This window comes from Macaca fascicularis, chromosome 2 (assembly GCF_037993035.2).
Source record: "Macaca fascicularis isolate 582-1 chromosome 2, T2T-MFA8v1.1".
Classification (NCBI taxonomy): Eukaryota; Metazoa; Chordata; class Mammalia; order Primates; family Cercopithecidae; genus Macaca; species Macaca fascicularis.
The window spans coordinates 15,394,148-15,418,592 of NC_088376.1; the positions used below are offsets into that span (position 1 = coordinate 15,394,148).

Consider the following 24,445-nt stretch of genomic DNA (forward strand, 5'->3'; position numbering starts at 1 on the left):
AACAAATAGAGCAGCTTCTGAATTCAGGTCTGAGATTTGCCATCATCATCATTACCCTTCCTATCTTCCTAAGGTGTCACAGTATTCTCATGTATGTTATCTCACTTGGCCCTCATAACAGGTGAGTGACTCGGGTGTGGTCCTCCCTGTGACGACAGCTGAGGTGCTGAAGGCCAATATTTCTCCTGGCTGCATCCATCGTGCGTGCTGCATCCGCAGTGGGGTGACTGTTCCTTTGTATCCCCCACTCACTCATTCCTTTTGTCCCTAGATTCCATCTTGAGACAGGATCTCGCTGTTACCCAGCCTGGAGTGCAGTGGCACAATCTCAGCTTACTGCAACCTCTGTCTCCTGGACTCAAGCAATCCTCCCTCCTCAGCCTCCCAAGTAGTTGGGACTATAGGTGCATAGGCCAATTTCTGTATGTCTTGTGGAGACTGGATCCCTTTTTGTTTTGAGACGGAGTGTGGCTCTGACACCCAGACTGGAGTGCAGTGGCATGATCTCAGCTACTGCAACCTCTACCTCCCAGGTTCAAGTGATTCTCATGCCTCAGCCTCCTGAGTAGCTGGGATTACAGGTGTGCGCCACCACACCCAGCTAATTTTTGTATTTTTAGTAAAGATGGGGTTTCACCATGTTGACCAGGTTGGTCTTGAACTCCAGACCTCAAGTGATCTGCCTGCCTTGGCCTCTCAAAGTGCTGGGATTACAGGCATGAGCCACTGCACCTGGCCCATCTTTTTTGGTGCCCATCTTTCTCTATTCTAGCAGTGACTCTCAGCCAAGCTCTGAAAATTTGGGAAGTTGGGATCAATCACTCTAGCAGCTCAATGCCCTTTCTGTAGAAGCAGAAACTCTGGGCCTTCTATGGAGACATCATGACCTGCAGAGGAGAAAGTTATAGTTTGGGGAATATATCTCTTCCCAAGGATTTGTAATTCAACCTCCAGTTAGATCTGTGTTACTTTGATGTACAAATATTTTGAGGTTCATTTCCTGTTGATGTTTTGTATCCCGGTTTGCTTTTCCCATTTCCATGGAATGCAGAGACATGTACAGCCTTTTTCCTTCCCTCCCCAGCTCACTGTGCTCTGTTTCTGCTCTGCAGGGTTTGGTTTCTAACCTGACCCTCGATTCCAATATCCTCACCGGCTGGACGATCTTCCCACTGGACACTGAGGATGCAGTGCGCAGCCACCTCGGGGGCTGGGAACACCGTGACAGTGGCCGCCACGATGAAGCCTGGGCCCACAGCTCATCCAACTACACGCTCCCGGCCTTTTATGTGGGGAACTTCTCCATTCCCAGTAGGATCCCAGACTTGCCCCAGGACACCTTTATCCAGTTTCCTGGATGGACCAAGGTACGTGTCTTCATGGCAAGGGTTTGAATTCAGGCCTCAAACTTTTGGTTGTTAGTGTCTGAGAAAGAATCACAAAGAGCCGTTAGCAAGATACCATGTGACGGTTTTGAGTGTGGCGTTTTGGACATTCTTCAGGAGGTGGATTGTGGCAGATTTTCGGGGATTCAGTGTTCAGAGGTGGCGCCATCTGCCCCCTTGTCATTGGTTTCCTGTAGTGAATGACACCATCCTGCCTCCTCCAAGAAGAATCATGACGCCCTTTGATACCGATTATAGGGGTGCTTTCTCTTTATCTTGAGGAAAATCCAGTCTGGACAAAGGGGTGGATCCCTCTGGGAGAGTCTGTCTGTTTTTCATTTATGCCAAGCCCAGTGCTCCCAGAATATCCCCGCCTGCATCCAGCCCCGCACCCCTGAGGCTCCTGCCACGGTCTGTCTGCTCCTCCTCCCCTCCTCATCCATTTCACTTCCCAGTCACTGCCCCTTGTTGTTTGAAGACACTGCCATATCTTCCTTCACCGCCTTCTCCTCTCCCTTACATCCTGTTTTCATCCTAGATCGTCTTACCATCCCTCATTCAACACACTTCTCATTCTGTGGCCACTATGTGCCCAAGGTGTGTGCCAGGCACTAAGGATACAGTCGTGAATAAAACCAGACATGGTCCTTTCCCTCATGGAACTTTCAGTCTAGTGGGGGAGGCAGACCTATATTAAACAGTAAAACCATAGCTGTGATGGATACTAAGAAGGGCTATGGGGTTGATAATTATTGGGGCATTTGGCCTTGTCAGGGAGGTCAGGGAAGCCTTCCCTAAGATAGCGATGCTTGTCAGGATATGAAGGATGACTAAGAATTAACATGGCAAGAAGGGAATAAAGCATGTTTCTGGGAGAGGGAACAGTGTGTGCAAAGGCCATGGGGTTGGAGGGGGAAATGTCAAGTGTGGAAAGTAGGTAGAGACTAGATTGGGACCGGTCTTATAGGCCACGTTAAAGTTTTGTCTTTGTGTTGAGAGCCATTGAAGCAGGAGAGTGACATCATAAGGCTGTGATCTGACAAGCTCCTCTGACCCCATTGTGCAGAATGGTTTGGGTAAGGACACTTACAGATTCAAGGAAACCATCTAGGAGGCTGGACCATAGTCTCATTGAGAAGCTGGGATGGTGGTATCTAAGATGGAGATGACATCAACTATTTGAGAGATGTCTGAAGTTGGATCAATAAATTGTAACGATGGACTGGACATGAGGGTTTGGGAAGAGGGATATGTCTTGGATGACTCGGGTCTCAAGCTTGCAGCTAGGCAGAATGGCACCCTTTGCTGAAAGAAGCAGGTTCAGAAGGGGACTTGGGCTTAGAGAGGGGGGGTCATGAGTTTGAATTTAGACAAATTGTGTTTGAAAAGCTGCCTTAGTCCATTTGGGCTGCTATAACAAAATACCATAAGCTGGGTGGCTGATAAACAACAGACATTTATTTCTCACAGTTCTAGAGGCTAGGAAGTCTCCAAGATGAGGGCACCAGTAGATTTGCTGTCTGGTAAGAGTCTACTTCCTGATAGACGGCACCCTCTATGTCCTTACATGGCTGAAGGGGCAAAGGAGCTTTCTTGGGTCTCTTTCATAAGGACACTAATTTCATTCATGAGGGCTCCACCTTCATGACCTAATCACCTCCCAAAGGGGGCCCCGCCTCCTAACCCATCACCATGGGGGCTAGAATTTTAACAGATGAGTTTTGGGTGGACACAAACATTCAGACCACAGCAGAGGCCTTGGAGAATGGCTGTGAACGACAGTATTAGGAGAAGGTTGTTGGATCTACAGACTGGGAATTTAGGGCAGGGATCTGGGCTGGAAATGTATGTAGAATATCATTGTTGTATAGATGATTGTTAAAAACATGGGCTGGATGAGGTCCCTTAAGGAGAGAGGATGCAGAGGGAAGAAAAGAGGACCTAAGGCTGATCTTTGAGGGACAAAAACATGATGAAAAGTGAAGAGGAGAGACCAAACAAATAGAAAACCAACATTTTTGCTGCCAAGAGTACAAATAAGATAAAGACAGAAGCGATTCGGTGGATTTAGAAGCAAGGAGGCCCTTGGGAATCAATAAGCCTTGTTCCAGTGGAGTGAAGCATCTCCCAGCCAGATTGCATTCTATAGGGAAGAGCAGGGTAAGGAATAGGAACATGAGTACTTGAATATAAACATTCTTTTTGAGAAATTTAACTCTGAAGAAAAGGAGAAAATTATGTTAATAGCTGGAGGAGGAGAGGGCAAAAGATGTACATGGTGTGTGTTTAATAAAAAGACCTTTTATTTATTTATGTATTGCTTGTTTAAAATTTATTGAAACGTATTTTTATTATTCTGTTTGAAATATTTTCTTTTTTTTCTTGAAATGGACTCTGTCACCCAGGCTGGAGTGCAGTGGTATGATCTCTGCTCACTGCAACCTCCACCTCCCAGGCTCAAGCGATTCTCCTGCCTCAGCCTCCGGAGAAGTGGGAACTACAGGCACGCGCCACCACGCCTGGCTACTTTTTTTTTTTATATTTTTAGTAGAGATGGGGTTTCACCATGTTTGCCAGGCTGATCTCGAACTCCCGACCTCAAGTGATCCACCCACTTCACTCAAATGATCTGCCCACCTTGGCCTCGAAAAGTGCTAGGATTACAAGCGTGAGCCATCACAGCCAGCCCGTTAGAAATATTTTCTAGTTTCTCTTGTGATTTCTTCTTTGACCCATAGATTATTAAAAAGTATGTTTTACTATGCACAGTGGCTCACGCCTGTGAATCCCAGCACTTCGGGAGGCTGAGGTGGGTGGATCACCTGAGGCCAGGAGTTCAAGACCAGTCTGGCCAACGTGGCAGAACCCCATCTCTACTAAAAATACAAAAATTAGCCAGGCATGGTGGTGAGTGCCTGTAATCTCAACTACTTGGGAGACTGAGGTGGGAGAATTTCTTGAACCTGGAAGGCAGAGGCTGCAGTGAGCCAAGATCATGCCACTGCACTCCAGCCTAGGTGACAAAACGAGACTCTGTCTCAAAAACAAACAAACAAAAAGAGTATGCTGTTTAATTTCCACAGATTTTGGGTTTGTAAAAATATCTTGTAATTATTAATTTGTAACTGAATTCCTCTATAAAACTTCTAACATTTCTCTCTAGGGAGAGAAATCTCCATGACCTTGGGTTAGGCAAAGACCTCTTAGAATTGGCACCTGAGGCATTATCCTTCCTTAAAGAACAAAAATTGATAAATTGGACTTTGTCAGAATTAAAAATGTTTGTTCTTCAAAAAGCGTTATTAGGAAAATAAGAATCCAGGCCACAAACTGGGAGAAAATAATTTTCAAATCATATATCTAACAAAGGACTTGTATCTAGAATATATAAAGAATTCTTACAATTCAATAATAGACAAACAGCCCAGTCACAAAATGAGCAAAGGACTTGAATAGACATTTTACCAAAGAAGGTATAAGATGGCTAAGTACATTTGCATTTGTATACCTTCTTTGGTAAAATGTCTGTTATAAACTAAAGTTAGTGGCTGATTAATACTCAACATTATTAATCATCTGGGAAATGCAAGTCAAAACCAAAATGAAATACTACTTCACACTCACCAGGATGGCTATAATAGTAAGAGAGGCAATAGGCAATGTAGGAAAGGACATGTGGGGGAAAGGGAATCTTCCCACATTGCTGGTAGAAAGATAATATGGTACATTTGGGAGCATAGTTTGGCAATTTCTTCAAGGGCTAAACGTCGATTACCATGGAACCTAGCAATTCCACTCCTAGATACTACACAAGAGAAAGGAAAACATGTTCACATAAAAACTTACATGCAAGTGTTTACAGCAGTATTATAATAACTATAAATTATAATTAATTCAGATGTCTATCACCTGACAAGTGGAGAAAGCATGTATATCCATACGATTCCTCAGTAAAAAGGAATGGAGTACTGATAACATGCCACAACCCAGATGAATCGGAAAACTATTATGCTAAGTAAAAGAAGCCAAAAGTAAAAGGCTACATAATGTATGACTCCATTTCTATGAAATGTTCAGAAAAGGCAAATCCATACAGACAGTAGGTTACTGGTTGCCTAGAGCTGAGGGTGGGAATGGAAAGTGACTGTTAAGTGGGCATAGGGTTTCTCTTGGAGCTGATGGACATGTTCTGAAACTAACTTGAATGATGGCTGCACAGTCTTCTTAAATGTATTTAGACTTATTTTATGGCCCAGCACAGGCATATATCTTGGTGAACATACCTTTGGAATTTTAGGCTTTAATATCCTCTCTCTGGCTGCTTGTTTCTATGCACCAAACTCTCATGCCTACCAACCTCACTCTTAAATCTTTTTTTTTTTTTTTTGAGACGGAGTCTTGCTCTTGTCACCCAGGCTGGAGTGCAATGGCGCGATCTCAGTTCACTGCAACCTCCGCCTCCCGGGTTCAGGTGATCCTCCTGCCTCAACCTCTCGAGTAGCTGGGATTACAGGCACCCGCCACCACACCTGGCTGATTTTTGTGTTTTTAGTAGAGAAGGAGTTTCACCGTGTTGGCCAGGCTGGTCTTGAAATCCTGACCTCATGATCCGCCCAACTCGGCCTCCCAAATTGCTGGGATTACAGGCGTGAACCACTGCACCCAGCCTTAAATCTTATTAATGACCTAAAACATTCCACCATTAAGGCTACAGTTCTTCCTCTACCAAGCCTAGGCCTTACCACAATCTTTTTTTTTTTTTTATTAAGACTGAGTTTCGTTCTTGTTGCCCAGACTGGAGTACAATGGCGCAATCGCGGCTCACTGCAACCTCCGCCTCCCAGGTTCAAGCTATTCTCCTGCCTAGCTTCCCGAGTAGCTGGGATTACAGGCACGCGCCACCACGCCCAGCTAATTTTGTGTTTTTAGCAGTGACGGGGTTTCTCCATGTTGGTCAGGCCAGTCTCAAACTCCCAATGTCAGGTGATCCACCCACCTCAGCCTCCCATAGTGCTGGGATTACAGGCGTGAGCCACTGCGCCCGGCTACCGTGATCTTTTTTTGAGAGCCATCAGTCTGCCTCCCGCCTTGCCCCTTTGCCTTTCTACTCTGCCTCCTTCATTCCTCCTCCATGTAGATCCACTGCTGGCATCTCTGCTGGTTCACCAGTCACCGAGCACAGCTGAGGGGCTTCTTAGCGCATTCATCGTGGCTACCATCCCCTCATTGTTGCCAGCCTCCAGAAGCCCTCAGATTTGCTCAGCAGTCCTTGGTCTCTCTCTGCTCCTTTGCCCCACTGGCCTTTTCAACCTTCACCACCCTCCTAAAGCCACCTGAAGACCTCATCCTCCTTGACTGCTATCAGGTGTAACTCCTTTGTTCCCTCAGCTTCCTGTCAGACTTATCTCTCTGCCTCCGCCCTCATTTCCTGCCCAGTGGTATCTAGGAGGAAGTCTGAGTTCTGAATCCCCTCCCCACTGTCTTCCTCCAGGCCAAGACCCTGTTCTCATACCTCCCCTACCTGCATTTTGTCAGCCCTTTCCATCTTTCTGCCAAGTCCCATTTTTCAGCCAAAAAGTGGTAACTAGGAGCTCTAGGACTTAAAAACAAAGACCTCCCTGGATCTTCCCCTTTAGCTAGCAAGCATGTTCTTGTTCCCTCGATCCCTCGATCCCTCTTTTCCTCCCCTCCTAATGCAGTTGAGACAAATGGAAACTAGGACATGTTGGAGGTCAGAGGGAGGTTCATCTTGATCAAATCGTAAAGGTGTCACATGCAAGAGTTACTGACCCAGGAGTTCTGCTCAACACTTTATAGACACTATCTCCATAGCCATCAAAAGAGGCTCCTGTGGTAGATGGATCATTATCTCCAGTTTGCAGATGAGTAGCTGGAGGCTTAGAGAGCTAAGTAACTTGTAGGAGGTACAGAAGTGCTCAGTGGCACAGGTACCTGAGCCCCATGTGAAAAAGCAGGTGGTATTGAGAACCAGTGAGAAACTCGTACTCATTATCGAGGCTGGGGCTCTTTACTTATTTGATCAGTCTGATGAATGCTCTGCATCTCCAGGCTTGAAAGTACATCTCCACACAGTATTTGTGAATGTGTCAAAGGGTTCAGACCCCCGAAAGCCCATCTAATCCATATGTCCACTCAAAAACTTGTACACAAGTATTCATCGCACCATTATCCATAATTTCCATAAGGCGGAAACAGCCCAAATGTGCATCAACTGAGGAATCAATAAACAAAATGTACTACATCCATACAATGCAATATGATTCGGCAATAAAAAGAAATGAAGTATTGATACATGTCACAACATGGAAGAATTTTGAAAACATTGGGCTAATGAAAGACACCAGTCACAAAGGACTGTATGTTGCATGATTCCATTTACATGAAATGTCCAGAACAGGCAAATTCATGTAGACAGGAAGATCTGTGACTGCCTAGAGCAGGGAAAAGAGAGTGTTGGTCAGATGGGAAGAGAATGTTAAAGGGTACAGGGCTTCTTAATGGAGTGATGAAATGTTCTAAAATTGACCGTGGTAATGGTTGTGCAGCTCTGTAGTATACTAAAGACTGCTGAATTGTATGGTATATGAATTCTAGGTCAATAAAGTCACACACACACACACAAAGGCCCATCCAAGAAGTTTGTGGACTTTGGAGTGAATGGGTGTGAAGGTCCAAGGGTACGCACACGTCCTACCTAACACAGGACTGATGTGGTTTACAGAGGTCCCTGCTGCCGAGGACAGTCCCAGGCCAGCTCTGGAGCTTCTAAATGATCAGCCACCTCAGAACAGGCAGATCACACTCCCACACTGAGTGCTAAGCTCTGACATTTGAAAGGATGAACACATTAGCACATAGTTTGAATGCAGGGAGCTGGCCGTTGTGGTGGGGGGTGGACAAAATGATCCCTGAAGCCCCAGCTGTTTCTAAGGCTGTGCACTAACCCCCACATCCTTCATCAGGAGAGGCCCTTGTCAAAGCCCCTGGCACAGGACTCTATGCTCTTCCTATTCATTTCACTGTAAAGAAACTACCTTGATTTAGAGGGCAAAGTCACTGATAAGGGCGATTCATGAGATTAAAAAAATCACTTTTGTTTACACTGGCTTTACTTGAGTCAGATGTGGCTTTCTGGTTAATGCCAAATGTGAATGAATATCAACTGGGACTTCAGTAGAAAGGGGTCAGGCATGTTCTGCTCTGTCCAGGAGACACAGGGCAACGCTTTGACCTCACTGAGTTCTTATCTGACGAGAAAGTCCCTTAGACAGGAAGCGTTCTCCTCCAGTGCTTTCCGCGATGTGTCCTGTATGCCAGTGGTCCCCAACCTTGTTATCAGGGACTAGTTTCGTGGAAGACACTTTTTCCATGGGCTGTGGGGGGTAAGAGGGGATGGGAATGGTTTTGGGATGAAACTGTTCCACCTCAGATCATGAAGCATTAGTTAGATTCTCATAAAGAGGGCACAGCCTACATCCCTCATGTACACGGTTCACAATAGGGTTCCTGCTCCTATGAGAATCTAATGCTGCTGTCAATCTGACAGGAGGTGGTGCTCAGGCAGTAATGCTCACTCACCTCTCACTGTGTGGCCTGGTTCCTAACAGGCCGCGGCCAGTCTGTGGCCTGGGGTTTGGGGACCCCTGCTATATGCCAAACCTGAAATGTCATGTCCTGCCAGCACAGCAGTGCTTCTGCTATTTACCTCTCTTTCAGATGGGTGTGGATAAGTCTCATGTCAATATCCTATGCAGCCTTCCAGCCTTTAACATTTTGTGGTAGGTTTAGGTGCATGACAGAGCATGGTAGTGAGTGGGATAGTGTCCCATTTTTCCTCAACCAAAATTATGCTTTAAAGAGCCAAGAATCAAAATAGAATACTGATCAAAAGTAATTCTGTATTTTAAAGATAAATTATCCCACCTTCAAGATGTAAAATAATTATGAAATAAAACAATGTACAATAAATAGCTGAAAGAAATTCCTTCTTTTAACTATTTGTTACATCTTGCTTTTGAAATTTTCTGGCTGATGCGATGGCTCACACCTATAATCCTAGCCCTTTGGGAGACCGAGGTGGTAGGATCACTTGAGCTTGGGGGTTTGAGACCAGCCTGGGCAACTTAATGAGACCTCATCTCTACAAAAATTTATTTTTAATTAGCTGGGCCTGGTGGCACGCACCCGTAGTCCCAGCTACCTGGTGGGAGATGGGAGGATTGCTTGAGCTGAGAAAGTCTAGGCTGCAGTGAGACACGATGATGCCACCAAAGAGTATGTAAATCTTTTAAAACCTTATCCATGTTAGTCACTTGGTCTCAATCCATTTGGAGAGATAGAGGTATAGACAGAGCCCAAGAGAATTATAAGAGTCTGTAAGAGATCTGTAAACCATGCAGTTGGGCCTTGGAGAGGAGGAAATTGTAAGTGCCTAAGATTGCCGGGAAAGGTCTGGTCCACCTAGTGGGAAGGACATTTTGTGCAGAGGGACTGACATTTTTCAAGGGAATAGTATAATAAGAAATATATTTGGTCTTTGTCCCTGGTTCCAGGGCCCTAAAACCCTTGGCATTTTCTGAGTGGTAGGAGTGTCTTTTGTTATTTGTAACTAGCCCTTTTCAGTCACACCTGGGTTTATGCTAATGAGGCGACTTAGGATGGCGCCCCAGATAACTCTAGGATAGTTATAGGGGCATGGTGGCACCTGCAGTCCCAGCTACCCGGTGAGAGGTGGGAGGATCGCTTCTCCTGACTTGCGTGCCCAAACTTCTCCTGGTTTTCCTCCCTCTCTTTGTTCCTTCTCAGGCTTCTCTCTCAGCTTCTATGTTGCAGTCCTCAGGACTTGGTCCTGGGCTCTCTTCTTACACTTTTGGGGGATGTCATTCTCACAGATGTGCTGGACTTGCTCACGTTTCCTTTTCCAGCTCCGCTCTTACAAGACTCTGGAGCCCACCTTTGGGGGTCTCATAGGCACCTCCAGCCTGATAGGTATAAAACAGAACTCTCTCCCTGTTACCCCTGAAAGCTGCTCTTCTGCTGGAGAAGTGGTCCAGGGAGAAGAAACAGAGCCGGACTTGAGTGTGGCAGTAGGGAGGGAGGGCGGTCCAGGTTCAGGAAATAATAGCAGTACCAGCCACATCTGCTGTGCTGGCCACTGTACTGAGTGCTCACAGGTGTCTTCTCAGCCAGCTGTTCTCAGCCGTCCTGAGAAAGGCACAGACATGACTGAGGAAGCCCCGATGGGATTTGGTGATTGATCAGTGAAAGCAGAACTAAGTAGTGGATGGCTCTACTATTTTTAAATTGAGTTTTTAAAGGTCACTCACTTTCCTGAAAAGTAGCATGCTTAGGCACCTTCTGACCATGGAGATGTGTATCAGTTAGCTTCTGCTGCGTAACGAGTCACCCAAAACTTAGTGGATTCAAACAGCAGCAGTTTATTTGGTTCACTATTTTAAGTATTGGCAGACCAAGTGGTGGTTTTGCTGGTCTCAGCTGGGCATGACCACCTGGGTGTTAGCCATCTGTCAGCTGAGGCAACAGAGAAGATGAGACCACGTCTATTTCGTCATCCAGCAAGCTAGCCTGGGCTTGTTCACATAGCGACTGAGCCGTGTTCAAAGAAAGAATGCAAATGCTCAAGGCATCTTAAGGCCCAAGTCAGGATTCACATGTCACTTCTTCCACGTTGTTTGGCCAAAATATGTCACTAGACCAGCCAGATCCAAGGAATGGAGAAACATATTCTACTCCTTTTTTTTTTTTTTTTTTTTTTTTTTTGAGATGGAGTCTCACTCTGTCGCCTAAGCTGGAGCGTGGTGACGCAATCTCAGCTCATTGCTACCTCTACCTCCCGGGTTCAAGCGATCCTCTTGCCTCAGCCTCCTGAGTAGCTGGGATTACAGGCGTGTGCCACCACACCTGGCTGATTTTTGTATTTTTAGTAGAGTTGGGGTTTCACCATGTAGGCCAGGCTAGTCTGGAACCCCTGACCTCAGGTGATCCACCCACCTTGGCCTCCCAAAGTGCTGGGATTACAGGAGGGAGCCACCATGCCCAGACAGATTCTACTTCTTGACAGACGGAACCACTAAGAATTGGGGCCATCTTTTCAATATGCCACAGGTCTTAACACTATTGGACCCTACTTTCATCCTAAATTTGATATGCTTGTTAAACTTCTTTTTTATCTAATTTGTAATTACGCTTACATCCTACAAGACCCACTATTTCCATCTAATTCACTGTTTCCAGTCACAAGTCCCGTGAACTTTGAAACTAGACCATCAGACTTCTCTCAACAAATATTATATTAATTTAGTAACAAAACTTCTTAGAACTTTTGTAGATGAGTAAATAGGCTAGAAGTGAAAGAAGGTCTCCTACAATTTTTAGGTTGTGAACTTTAGAAAAAGTATGACATAAGGCAGTAGTTTTGCTTATCAGTTCTTAGCTTGGTTCCAGATATGTGAGGTGGTTTGACGACTGTTGTTAGGTGAGCATTATATTAAAAAGGTCTAGCAATGGTGGAACTGTTGGGAGTTGAGAAGGAAAAAGAATTTTTATTTGGGATTTGATGAGAAGTGATCTATGTTTTATGCTATTATTGTATGCATTTGATGGCTTCAGTTCTGTTTGGATCTGTCCCAAAATATAGAGAAACCATAAAGTGATTTAACTTTATTACTCTAAGACTGAAGAGGAAGTTGCAGAGCCCTTTGGGGTTCTGAAGGAAGGGGAGAATTAATCTTCTCCTGTGTATTTCAGTGAGATCTATTTAACATCTTATTTCTAAGCAAGCCCTGTGAGAGGCTTTTACCTTTTTTCTTTTCAATTCTCCTCTTTGTCTTCTCTTTCTCCCAGGTGAGCATCACAGTGATCCATGAGCTGTGTGTGTGAGAGCCTTTAACTTTGGGAACTAACTGGACCTTTGTCTTTTCCATTTTAAGTCCTGCAAGTGTGTACATGTTTTCTTTCAGAGAGTGACAAAGGCAGCATCCACCCTAAGCTTATTGTTGCTTTTAAAGGAGCTCCCAAAAATTTTTGGAAAATTTTAAACTACAACTTAAAACAATAGTGAGACCAGGCACAGAGGCTCACACCTGTAATCCCAGCACTTTGGGAGGTGAAAGCAGGAGGATCACTTGAGGCCAGGAGTTGGAGACAAGCCTGGGCAACATAGTGAGATTCTATGTCTATTTTTAAAAATGGTTTTTAAGTTAGCTGGCCATGATGGCTAACAACAACACGTGCTGGCCTCCCCCGACAAATAGTTTCACACCTGTAGTCCCAGCGACTCGGGAGGCTGACACAGGATGATCGCTTGAGTCCAAGAATTCGAGGCTGCAGTGAGCTATGATAGTGCAGCTGCAGTCCAGTCTGAATGACACAGTGAGACCCTGTCTCAGAAGGGAGGGAGGGAGGGAGGGAGGGAGGGGAAGGTAGGAAACAAAACTTTTGTTTTAAATTCCATTTATCCAGATAGTTTAAAACAGACAGACAAACACATGAATCTGTCTGATCAACAAAAAAGTAGGTCAGGCATTTCCAGGAACCTCACATTTATGAAACTATTATTATTGCCTTGGTGATTACAGCAAAGGGTGGGGAATCTGCCAGGGTCAAGCCATGGTCAGAGAAAGTCACTTTGTCATGGAACTGTTTTAACTGAGACTGCCTTAGGCAGCCCCGGAAACCACTGGTGTTCACTGTATAAATGCTTGGCCCCCCCGGGGCTAACTTCATTAAGAGTGTATCAACTTTTAGATCATATTCAGCAACACGTGCATACCTCCCCACCAAAAATAATTGCAAAAGCATAACTTTTTAAAGAGAAATAAAGATCAATGTATATATTTTTTAAATAGAATGTTTAAAGTTAAATTATATTAATGTGTTTTTCATTGGTTCTAATCAAGGAGGGAAGGCAAATGTTTTTCTTTGAGTGAACAATATTCTTTAAAACTCTTGAACTGGGAGCAGAGGAACGTGAAGAATTCTTTCAGAAGGGCTTCACGTCACCTCTTCAGTGAATCTTTTCTTGGCAAAATTATCAACAAGTATCAGCAGCCATGAGTGCTACTAAGTGTATATTGAGTATCACTCTCTTGCATGTGGAGAATCTCGCCTCAAACAAAATGGACAAAGCCTTTCCCTTCCTAAAGCCTGTGTTATAGCTGGAAATAGCTCCTAAACTAGTCATCAAACAGAAGATATGAATTTCAAATCATGATAATAACTAGAAGAAAAAGAAAAAATTAAAGGATAGTGAGTGACTTGGAATGGAAAACCCAGCATTAAGGAGGAGGATCGTGGCCCTGCCTGAGTGATGAGAAGGCTTCAGGTCAAGGTGAATAGTGTTCGCGCATGGTGACGAGCTGATATCAGCCTTAGTGAGACTAACTTAAAGTAATTGGGGAGCTGTGTGTGGTGGTGCACATCTGAAGACCCAGCTTCTTGGGAAGCTAAGGCAGAAGGCTGTATTGTGCTAGAATTGTGGCTGTGAATAGCGACTGGACTCCAACATAGCCTGAGAGAGAGAGAGAGAAGAAAGGAAAGAAAGAAAAGTAGTGGAGAGTGGAGTGAGCAAGGGGGAGTGCGGCAGAGACAAGGAGGAAAGGGTGAAGGTATGGGCTGTGGACCACAGGAAGGAGGTTAGAAACAGAAATGTGTGAAAAGCATCCTATTTTCACTTTGGCAGCTATGCAGAGCCTAGATTCTAGAGTTAATAGAGTCAGGAGACTATGAGGAAGCCGCAGCAGTCTAAGACAACATTGATTTATGACTCGCTCTGGAAGTCAGGCTGCGAGGATGGAGAGAAATGGAGAGATCATGGTCTAATGATGAAGCCACTAGGATCTCACCATACCTTAGCGCTGTAGTCCAGTGCAGTAGCTTCTTGTGTAACATTGTTTTTGTTTTGTTTTGTTTTGTTTTTTTCAAACTGAGTCTTGCTCTATCACCAGACTGGAGTGCAGTGGTGCAATCTCAGCTCACTGCAACCTCCACCTTCCAGGTTCAAGCAATTCCCCTGCCTCAGCCTCCTGAGTAGCTAGGATTACGGGCACCCGCCACCATGCCTGGCTAATTTTTGTACTTTTAGTAGAGACAGGGTTTCACCATGTTGGCCAGGCTGGTCTCAAACTCCTGACCCCAAGTGTTTTGCCCACCTTGGCTTCCCAAAGTACTGGGATTACAGATGTGAGCCACCACGCCTGGCCTTGTATAATATTCTTTATAAGAATGTTCATTTTTGCTGGGCATGCTGGCTAACGCCTGTAATCCCAGCACTTTGGGAGGCCGAGGCGGGCAGATCACAGGGTCAGGAGATCGAGACCATCCTGGCGAACACGGTGAAACCCTGTCTCTACTAAAAATACAAAAAATTAGCCGGGCATGGTGGCGGGCGCCTGTAGTCCCAGCTACTCAGGAGGCTGAGGCAGGAGAATGGTGTGAACCCGGGAGGCGGAGGTTGCAGTGAGCCGAGATGGCGCCACCTTACTCCAGCCTGGGCAACAGAGCCAGACTTTGTCTCAAAAAAAAAAAAAAAAAAAAAAAAGAATGTTCATTTTTAACCACATATGAAAATTCAATTCCTCCTTCACACTTTTTTAAAAAATAGCTACTCTTTACAGTATCACTAAAATTGGACACAGGCATATCCCATGACCCAGCAATTCCATTCCTAGCATTGCCCTCCTGTAAGAAACATGTGCATGGCCAGGCGTGGTGGCTCACGCCTGTAATCCCAGCACTTTGGGAGGCTGAGGTGGGAGGATCACTTGAGACCAGGAGTTTGAGACCAGCCTGGGCAACATGGCGAAACGCCATCTCTAAAAAAAATACAAAAATGAGCCAGGCACGGTGGGACATGCCCATAGTCCCAGCTATGTGGGAGGTTGACACTAGTGAGCCTTGATGGTGCCACTGCATTCTAACCTGGGTGTCTGGAGTGAGACCTTGCCTCAAAAAGGAAAAAAAGAAGAAGAAGAAGAAAAAAGCCAGGCTTGGTGGCTCATGCCTGTAATCCCAATACTTGGGAGGCCGAGGTGGGCGGATATCTTGAGGCCAAGAGTCAGAGACCAGCCTGGGCAACACGGCAAAAACCCATCTCTACCAAAAATACAAAAATTAGCTGGGCATGGTGGTGCACGCCTGTATTCCCAGCTACTCAGGAGGCGGAGGAACAAGAAGCTCTTGAACTTGGGAGGTGGAGGCTGCAGTGAGCCAGGATTGCACCACTGCACCCAGAGCAATGGTTGCTACTTCCCTCCACCTTCCCGATCTCAAGCAAGGGCCCCTTCTGACCAACACTTACCCAGAACCATCCAGGGAAGGGGATCCAGGGAAAACAATTCCCAGCTTACCTACCAGGTGCACAGTCCACCCAGCGAATGAGGGCCCATCTCTTAGATGCTTATGAAATGGAACTTGAGGTTTGAGAAAGGACCAAACCTCCACTCTGATCACCTGCTATTTGGTCAGGAGTTGACTTGGCCTATGTCCTGAGCATAGCATGAAGCCTGTAGTCATGCGTGCCATTCCTCGGGTGCTGCTCACGAAGACCTCCCACTTCTCTGTCTTCCCCCTTGACCGCAAAAGTAAAGTGCTACTGTTCTCTAATACTGCAAAAACAAGGCGCCGGCAGATTTTAAGCTGATAAAAACCTGGTGAAGCTGTCATTGTGTATACCTTTTAGGATGGAATGAGATAACATATCCCAGCGTAAAAACAAGAGTGAAATAGTTCTGAGAACTGTGAAACTGTCGTCCTCTTTCTAAATGACTTAATCCAACAGACAGGTGGTTTTTAATCACGGACCCCCTTCTTTTGTAGGCATGTGAACACCAATATCTTTTCACTTTAATCATGTAAGGAGTGCTACCACTTACAGGCCACACACTGTTCCTTCATCATCATTGTCCCCAATGACTGGTATGAAAAATTCAGTTGAGACCTGTCCAAGGTCAGACAGCTAGTAAGTGGCAGGACACAGATATGAACCCAGGTAGGAAATTCAGAAGGATCTAAAATAAAGGGGACACTTGGAGGCTGAAAAATACCCAAACATAAGAAGACTGAGGATCCCTGGGGTGAGCAGCAGCAGTAGTGTTGCAGAACGTGATGAGGATTAGGGCTCAGCAGGTGTCAGCCATAGCTGGGCCTCCTCCCAGCTGTCTCCTAGGATATCTGGGCCACTGCGGGTTGCAGTTTCTTTCCTGCCTCCGTCCCTTCTTCCATTCCTCTTTCCTCTTCCTTCTCCCTTTATGTTTTCTTTTCCTCTCCCAGATTTTCTCTTTCTTTTGCATATATGTGATCTCCCCTTCTTCACTTTCTTTCTTTATAATAGAACGTTCCATCTATTTAGCCAACTGTTGATCCTTGCCTTTATCTTTGAGCAATTTTTTTTTTTTTCTTGAGACGCAGTCTTGCTCTGTCACCACCCAGGCTAGAGTGCAGTGGCGCAATCTCAGCCCACTGCAACGTCTGCCTCCCCGGGTTCAAGTGATTCTCTTGCCCCAGGCTCCTGAGTAACTGGGTTTACAGGCATGTGCCACCACACCCGGCTAACTTTTGTATTTTTAGTAGAGACGGGTTTTCAGCATGTTGGCTAGGCTGGTCTCGAACTCCTGACCTCAGGTGATCTGCCCGTCTTGGCCTCCCAAAGTGCTGGGATTATAGGCATGAACAACTGCACTCAGCCCCTTTAAGCAAATTTTAGCACATACAGAGAGGCTGTGTAGACAAAGCTAAACAGGGTCCCTGTTTTTTAGGAGTTTATCCTCCACTTTCAGTTTTGTTATGGGAAGCAGCTTCCCCTACTCACAGAGATTGTTTCTGCAGCCTATAGCATCATCTCTGCTCCTGAACCAAACATGGAATCCACACCCTAACTCTGAGGGTGCCTGTAAGAGTCATTAAAACATAGCAGTAATGTAGATACCCAACTGGATGAGCCTCTTCCTCTCCCTCACCCAAACCCCGTATCCCTCTTGAGGGGTTGTTTTGGGGACCACTCCTGGTACCTGTCTGACCTCAGGATGCAGGCCCTGGAGTCCTATGTGCCCTGTGTTCACCGGGTGTGCAGCAGATAGTGAGGTCAAGACCTGCCTCTAAGAAAAGAGAATGAAGAAGGAAAAGATCTATTTAAGGAAGCAGTTCAGCAGTTGTCTTCTGTGTACAGAAAAGTCAGGGAGAGGCTGGTCTGTGGGGACAGGCAGCACCCTGGAACCGGGATGAAATTCAGAAACTTCCACACTGTTCTCTGGTACTGACATCTGTGGCCACTGAAGTCTGTCAGAGGCACCAAACCTGTATTTTCCTGAAGCAGGGGTGGGTCTTTGGGGCAAGTTTTTGTTATCCCCCATCCACCTTGTTCCCACCTTGGCCAGTTATCTCAGCAGGAAGCTGAAACCAAGGCTGGCATGGGCCTGGCTGTCAGCCCCACCTTTCTGGGGGCATTTCTTTCCTCCATTGCTGCTGACCTGCCCTACATCAGGGCCCCCACCTTCCTCAGGGCTTTCGCTGCATCTGGGGTTGATGGTTTTGTCTCTCTCTCCCTCCAGGGCCAGGTCTGGATTAATGGCTTTAACCTTGGCCGCTATTGGCCAGCCCGGGGCCCTCAGTTGACCTTGTTTGTGCCCCAGCACATCCTGATGACCTCAGCCCCAAACACCATCACCGTGCTGGAACTGGAGCGCGCACCCTGCAGCAGTGATGGTCCAGAACTGTGTGCTGTGGAGTTCGTGGACAGGCCAGTTATTGGCTCATCTCAGATCTACGATCATCTCTCCAAACCTGTTGAGCAAAGACTCATGGCCCCACCCCCCAAAAAAACAAAGATTCGTGGCTGGAGCATGTATGATGATGAAAGCCTGTGACTTTGAGGGATTCTACTCTGAATGTACCTCCCAGATCCTCCCTGTCATGCCACATTGCACTGATTGGAGTGTGGAATTGGAAAGGAATTTCGGATGTGGATTTTCACCTGAGGTTTCCCTGCATCCCTGCGGTGCCAAAGCCCCACCTTCAGGGACCACCTGGAATGTGTGAGGGGCTAACAGCACAGTAACGTGCATACATATCTGCAGGGTTGGAATGGGAGCTTTAAAGGTGGTAGTGATTTGTATTTTGGAAGAATCATGTTGCCTTTTTGTTAAATAAAATCTGTACTCAAATGATAATGTCACTGTTTTTAATGTGCAGGTATTAAATTATATGGTCTGACTTAAATCATAACTAGACTTGAGTGGGCTGAATAAACCACTTCACTAACTTGAAGTTCAAAAGGATGGAAAATAGTCTTTGTTTGATCTGCGGACTGCTGCTTTTCTGATCGTTATTTGGCTTGCTTTTGGATTAGATAACTGACAAATACAGCTCAAAACAATTATGCAAACAATCTAAGTGATTCACAGTTGCACAGTGTACATAGTATGATGTATCTATATAGAAGCATAGTATTTTAGCCACTAAAATGGTGAGAGATCTATACTTATATGCAAATGTCCTGATACATGAAAAAACAGATTACCTTAAATTGGATCCCATTTTGTGTGTTTCAACATAAGAACTTCGCATATTCACACAGTACAGGCCTATACACATATCAGTAGTTAGGCATGCACGTGTGTGTGTGCTGTGTATGTGCACAGATAGGAAAGGACATGGTGTTTCTGATATTCCCGTCCTGACATGGAACAGTAGCTCTCATTTGTCAAGGACTTGTTCTATGCCATGCACAGTTCTGAGGGTGTGTTTAACTCACTTGCCCCTCACAAGAACACTGAGGAATATACTGTCATCCTGCCAGTTTACCAGATCTCACAGATGTACGTGGCAAGACAGGGTTTGAGCCCAGGTAGTCTGGCTCTAGTGTCTGGGTATATATTGCATACACAGAATATTAATACATGCTTGTGTTGCACAAGAAAGGTTAGGAACAACTTTAAAATGTTCATATAATTATATCTGGATGGTAAGCATTTGAGAGATTGCTTGCTTTTTCTTATCTGTATTTTTAATTATATACCAAGAATATGTAATTTTTTTTTTTTTTTGAGGCTGGGTCTTGCTCTGTTGCCCAGGCTGAAGTGCAATGGCACGATCGTAGCTCATTGCAGCCTTGAATTCCTGGCGTCAAGTGATCCTCCTGCCTTGACCTCCCAAAGTTCTGGGATTACAGTTATGAACCTCTGCACCCAGCCCTGTAGGGGTTTTTTTGTTTTTTTTTTTTAAGGAGGGAGAAAGGAAAGTTTTTTTATGTCAATCTGTAATGTTTTCTTGGTGGTATATTTTCCCCTCTCTCATAGGCGCAAATAAGAAATATCTGAGATTGAACAGCGAGTCTTTAAACGCTGGTTGAGCTGCAGGTGGCATAGATGAGCTGAAACAAACACTGGAACTTAGTTGAGGACATTGAGGACGTTTTTCTGTAGTACCTTTTTCTAGATGTTCTGCACCATTTGATGTTCGGGCAGATCACAGGGCGAAGGAGGTTCTACATGGACCATTACCATCATTTCATTACTCCTCCACTGCACAGTTACCAAAAACACAAAATGATACTCAAGAACCATGGCCAAACAGTGAGAAGCTTTGGAAAGAAATGTGAAATGACTCCTTTAAAGGAGCGTGTGCATATGTACACTGGTGAATTGCAGTTCCCCTGTGCCAGAGACAAGCAGAGAATCTCCAGAAGGCATGAGCAGTGGAGTGTGGTCGCCTCATCAATGTGTACACTTGCCTTATATGTCTCTCATTCAGTCTTCAGAACTACACTGTCAGGTCAAGTAGCAATAAATCCATTTTACAGTTGAAAATATTTAAAACTTTGGCAAGAGGCAGAGTTGATTTCAAACCTGGCCCACCTCCCTCCAAAGCCAGTGTTTTGTCTTATCAATGTGAGGGAATTTGGATGGGTTTTCCCACCTACAGCACTCTGCCACCCCTTACCCAGGAAGATTTTGGAAAACAGAATCTTTTTTTTTTTTTTTTTTTTTTTTTGAAACAGAATCTCGCTCTGTTGCCGAGGCTGGAGTGCAGTGACGTGATCTCGGCTCACTGCAACCTTCGTCTCCCGGGTTCAAGCAATTCTCCTGCCTCAGCCTCCGGAGTAGCTGGGATTACAGGCGTGCATCACCATGCCCAGCTAATTTTTGTATGTTTAGCAGAGACGGGGTTTTGCTGTCTTGGCCAGGCCGGTCTCAAACTCCTGACCTCAGGTTATCTGCCCACCTGGGCCTCCCAAAGTGCTGGGATTACAGGCATGAGCCACTGCGCCCGGCCGGAAAACAGAATCTTAATACATAGCTAGTGCCACCTGGACTCTGGACTCGACTCAACCCTTCCAACTCTATGCTGCCTCTCATGGGCACACATTTTGCCTGCTACAGTGTTCTTCCTAAAATAAGATGTACCTTCAGCCATTCCTGATTTCTCTGAATGACCTTATTTCAGATCTGTCCACGAATTGATTGAAGATGTAACTCTCTCTATGGATGCTACCTTTGGAAAATAATAAGGGGAGTACCTTTATTACCTACTATCTAAACCTTTTATATGAAATTTATCTTTCAGCCACCGTGCCCGGCCTCACAATATACAGTCATTTGTGTCTGGTCTCTCTCATTCAGCATACCATGAGGTTTGTTCCATGTTGTAGCGTGTTCAGGAATATGTGCTCCTGTGTGTTGCTGAATCGCATGCCGTTGTAGGAATGTACCATATTTTGTTTATCCATTTGCCAGCTGATGGGCATTTGAGTGGTTTCCAGTTTTGACTATTATGAAGACTGCTGATATGAACATCCATACACAGTTCTTTGTGTAGTCATCCGTTTTCATTTCCCTTGGACAGATGCCCATGAGTGGGATTGTTTAGTCATACAGTAATTTATATTGAACTGTTTAAGGAACGATTAAACAATTTCAGAATATCTTTTTTGAAGACAGTGAATAATGAAGAAGAGGCAGAATTACCCTTAGACCTGTAACCCCAGCACTTTGGGAGGCCGAGTGGGTGGATTGCTTGAGCCCAGGAATTCGAGACTAGGCTAGGCAATATGGCAAGACCTCATCTCCACTAAAAATACTAAAATTAGGCCAGGTGCAGTGACTCACACCTACAATCCAAGCACTTTGGGCTGAGGCAGGTGGATCGCCTGAGGTCAGGAGTTCGAGACCAGCCTGGCCAACATGGTGAAACCCCATCTCTACTAAAAAGTACAAAACTTAGCCGGGCATGGTGGCAGGCACCTGTAATCCCAGTTACTCAGGAGGCCGAGGCAGGGGAATCGCCTGAAAGCGGGAGGCAGAGGCTGCAGGGAGCCAAGATTGCGCCACTGCACTCCAGCCTGGGTGACGAGAGTGACACTCCGTCTCAAAACAAACAAACAAACAAAACAAAATTTAGCTGGATGTGGTGGTGCATGCCTGTAGTCCTAGCTACTCGAGAGGCTGAGGTAGGAGGATCGCTTGAGCCCGGGAGGCAGAGGTTGCAGTGAGCTGAAATCACACCACTGCGTTCCAGCCTGGGTGGCAGGGCCAGACCTGTCTCAAACAAAAGAAGAATTACACTTAGAATTTGCAGACTTATCATCTCTCCTGTCCCCTCTCTCTTCCCTTCTCCACCTTACACTACCTACTTTCTTTATCTGTCATTGTCAGTCTGTTTATCTTTGTTTCTCAGTAAATCCAGTTTATTCAGAATGAAATTGTTTAGTGCTAATCCGAGGTGGGGTTTTTTTTCATTGTTTCCCCAACAAGAAATATGTCTTCTGTCAAATGACACAAATAGGAAATGATCTCATGTGGTCTTTATTTCTCTCCTTTATGAAAAAGAAGTCATTTTCTGAAATCACCGTTTGAGTCAGTCTGAGGGATCCTGACTGGTCTGTGGTAGCACACATAGCCAGTGTGGACCATCAGCACATGGGCTGCAAGGAAAGTTGCCCTGATGTCCAGACAGTGGGGCCAGGTGGTTTCTGGGTTTTGGCCTAGCCCCTGCTCTTGGTCTGACTGAGCAAATACTTCCCCAGGTGTCCCTTGCCCTTCAGCCCACTGGCCCTGACCTTTGTTAGAAGTGGATGCTCAGCAGCTTTCTGGTTGTCTGCAAATGCCCGGTGAAGATTCTGAACTGATTCCTCACCAGACAGTTGCTCTACTTGCACTGCAAGGGGCTTTCCCACATGTGAGCAGGCCTCCCACCAGCTTAATTCCTCCAAACTCCAAACCAGCAGCACTGTCTCCTAAGATACAACAGGACAGGCTTTGGGGTGAGAAACCCAGGGTCACGTTCCTGCTCCATCACTTTCCATCAGCATGGTCTCGGGCAAGGGAATCGTGTAAGTCTAAATTTCTTATTCTCCTAAATGTGGCGCCCACCTTGTGGGGTTTTAAAATTAAATGAGGTCACCATAAAAGTACCTTATATAGCATTTGCCATGTAGTGGCTGCTTACTAAATGCTAGTTTGAGTCTTTCCTATCATATTCTGCCACAGAAGCAGGTAACTGATCATCTGGAAATCTGGGGGACAAGAGGGAAGAAATGACACCGAGGATGCTCCATCCTTTCCCTGCATCCCTTTGTGTTCAGTTCGACAATTTGGGTCTCCTCCTGACCAGCCACTGTGCTTAGCTGAGGACACAAAGGTGAAGGAGACAGTCTATTATAAAACATGACACAGACCAGACCCGACAGGGAGGAAGAGGTGCTGTAGAAAAGGTGAAGGGGCATCATTCACCAAGCCTCTCCAGCATTAACCAGAGACTGCTGGAGGGCAGCGTGAGCCTACGGAAAAGACTCGAGATCCGGGGTTTGGGCTTAAAGTCCCCAGTGTGGACTTCTTCAGTGCTCCGCTTCCTAAAGATTCTGTTGGCTTGTTCTCCAAACGTAAGCAACTTTCCAGTGCCAGCATATTGAATTCCTTGCCCACAGGACATTTCTCATCATTGTGTGCTGCAGTGTGTGCTGTTGTCTGTTGCTGTATAATAAACCAGTAAGTCTGCTTAAATGGCATAGAAGCACAACTCTTGTTATGCCCATGATTCTATGGATCAGGAATTTGGATAGCCCAGCAAGGACGGCTTGTCTTTTCTGTGACGCTGGGGCTTCTGCTGGGTACCAGAACCATCTGGCAATTCCTTCCCTCACTTGCCTGGTGTTTGGGCCGGGATGACTTGAAGTTTAAGGTCACTTAGGACAGTCAACAGAGCCTCTACAAGTGATCTTTCCATGTGACTCAGGTTTCTTATAACACAGTAGCTGGGTTCTGATGGCGTGTTCCAGAAGGGAGCTTCCAAAGAGTGAACACTGCAACAGAAGCAGGTGGAAGCCGCATGGCCCTTCAAGGCCTAGAGGCAGAAGTCACATAGCATCAGTCCGCTGTACTCTACTGGCCAAAACAGTCATAACCCAGATTCAAGGGGAGGAAACACAGACCCCCATTCTTTGTTGGGAGAAGTAACAAAGAATTTGTGTTGGCTGGGCGCGGTGGCTCAAGCCTGTAATCCCAGCACTTTGGGAGGCCGAGACGGGCGGATCACGAGGTCAGGAGATCGAGACCATCCTGGCTAACACGGTGAAACCCCGTCTCTACTAAAAAATACAAAAAAAAAACTAGCCGGGCGAGGTGGCGGGCGCCTGTAGTCCCAGCTACTCGGGAGGCTGAGGCAGGAGAATGGCGGGAACCCGGGAGGCGGAGCTTGCAGTGAGCTGAGATCCGGCCACTGCACTCCAGTCTGGGCGACAGGGCGAGACTCCGTCTCAAAAAAAAAAAAGAATTTGTGGCCATTTTTAAGAAATCATCACATGTGCACCCAGTGCTGTGTTGTTGCACACTCCAATTTGTGTATTTCTGTCCACTTCACTAAAGGTCTGAAAGTCCAGAAAGCATGAATTGAGGTCCAAGGCCCCACTGGTAAGGAACAGGAGGCCATTGGCTAAGTGGTTCATTTAGCCTGTGTTTAGTGAATTGGATCCCTTTGTCTCTTTTGCAAATTGCCAGGCCCCTGGTGGTCTCACCAGATATTAACTGAGG

At 45.8% G+C, this 24,445-nt stretch overlaps 1 protein-coding gene across 3 annotated transcripts in view; it reads left to right on the top strand.

Annotated features, from left to right (window-relative positions):
- GLB1 (galactosidase beta 1) overlaps positions 1-18,583 on the top strand; it is a 110,684-nt gene extending 92,101 nt beyond the window's left edge. For all 3 annotated transcript variants that reach the window (XM_045387090.2, XM_045387091.2, XM_065539801.2), the window contains exons 15-16: positions 1,113-1,367; positions 17,972-18,583. In XM_045387090.2, coding sequence (XP_045243025.2) covers positions 1,113-1,367; positions 17,972-18,286 — 570 coding nt within the window. In that variant the 3' untranslated portion in view covers positions 18,287-18,583. The remainder of the gene's footprint in view (positions 1-1,112; positions 1,368-17,971) is intronic.
- The last annotated feature ends 5,862 nt before the right edge of the window (positions 18,584-24,445 follow it).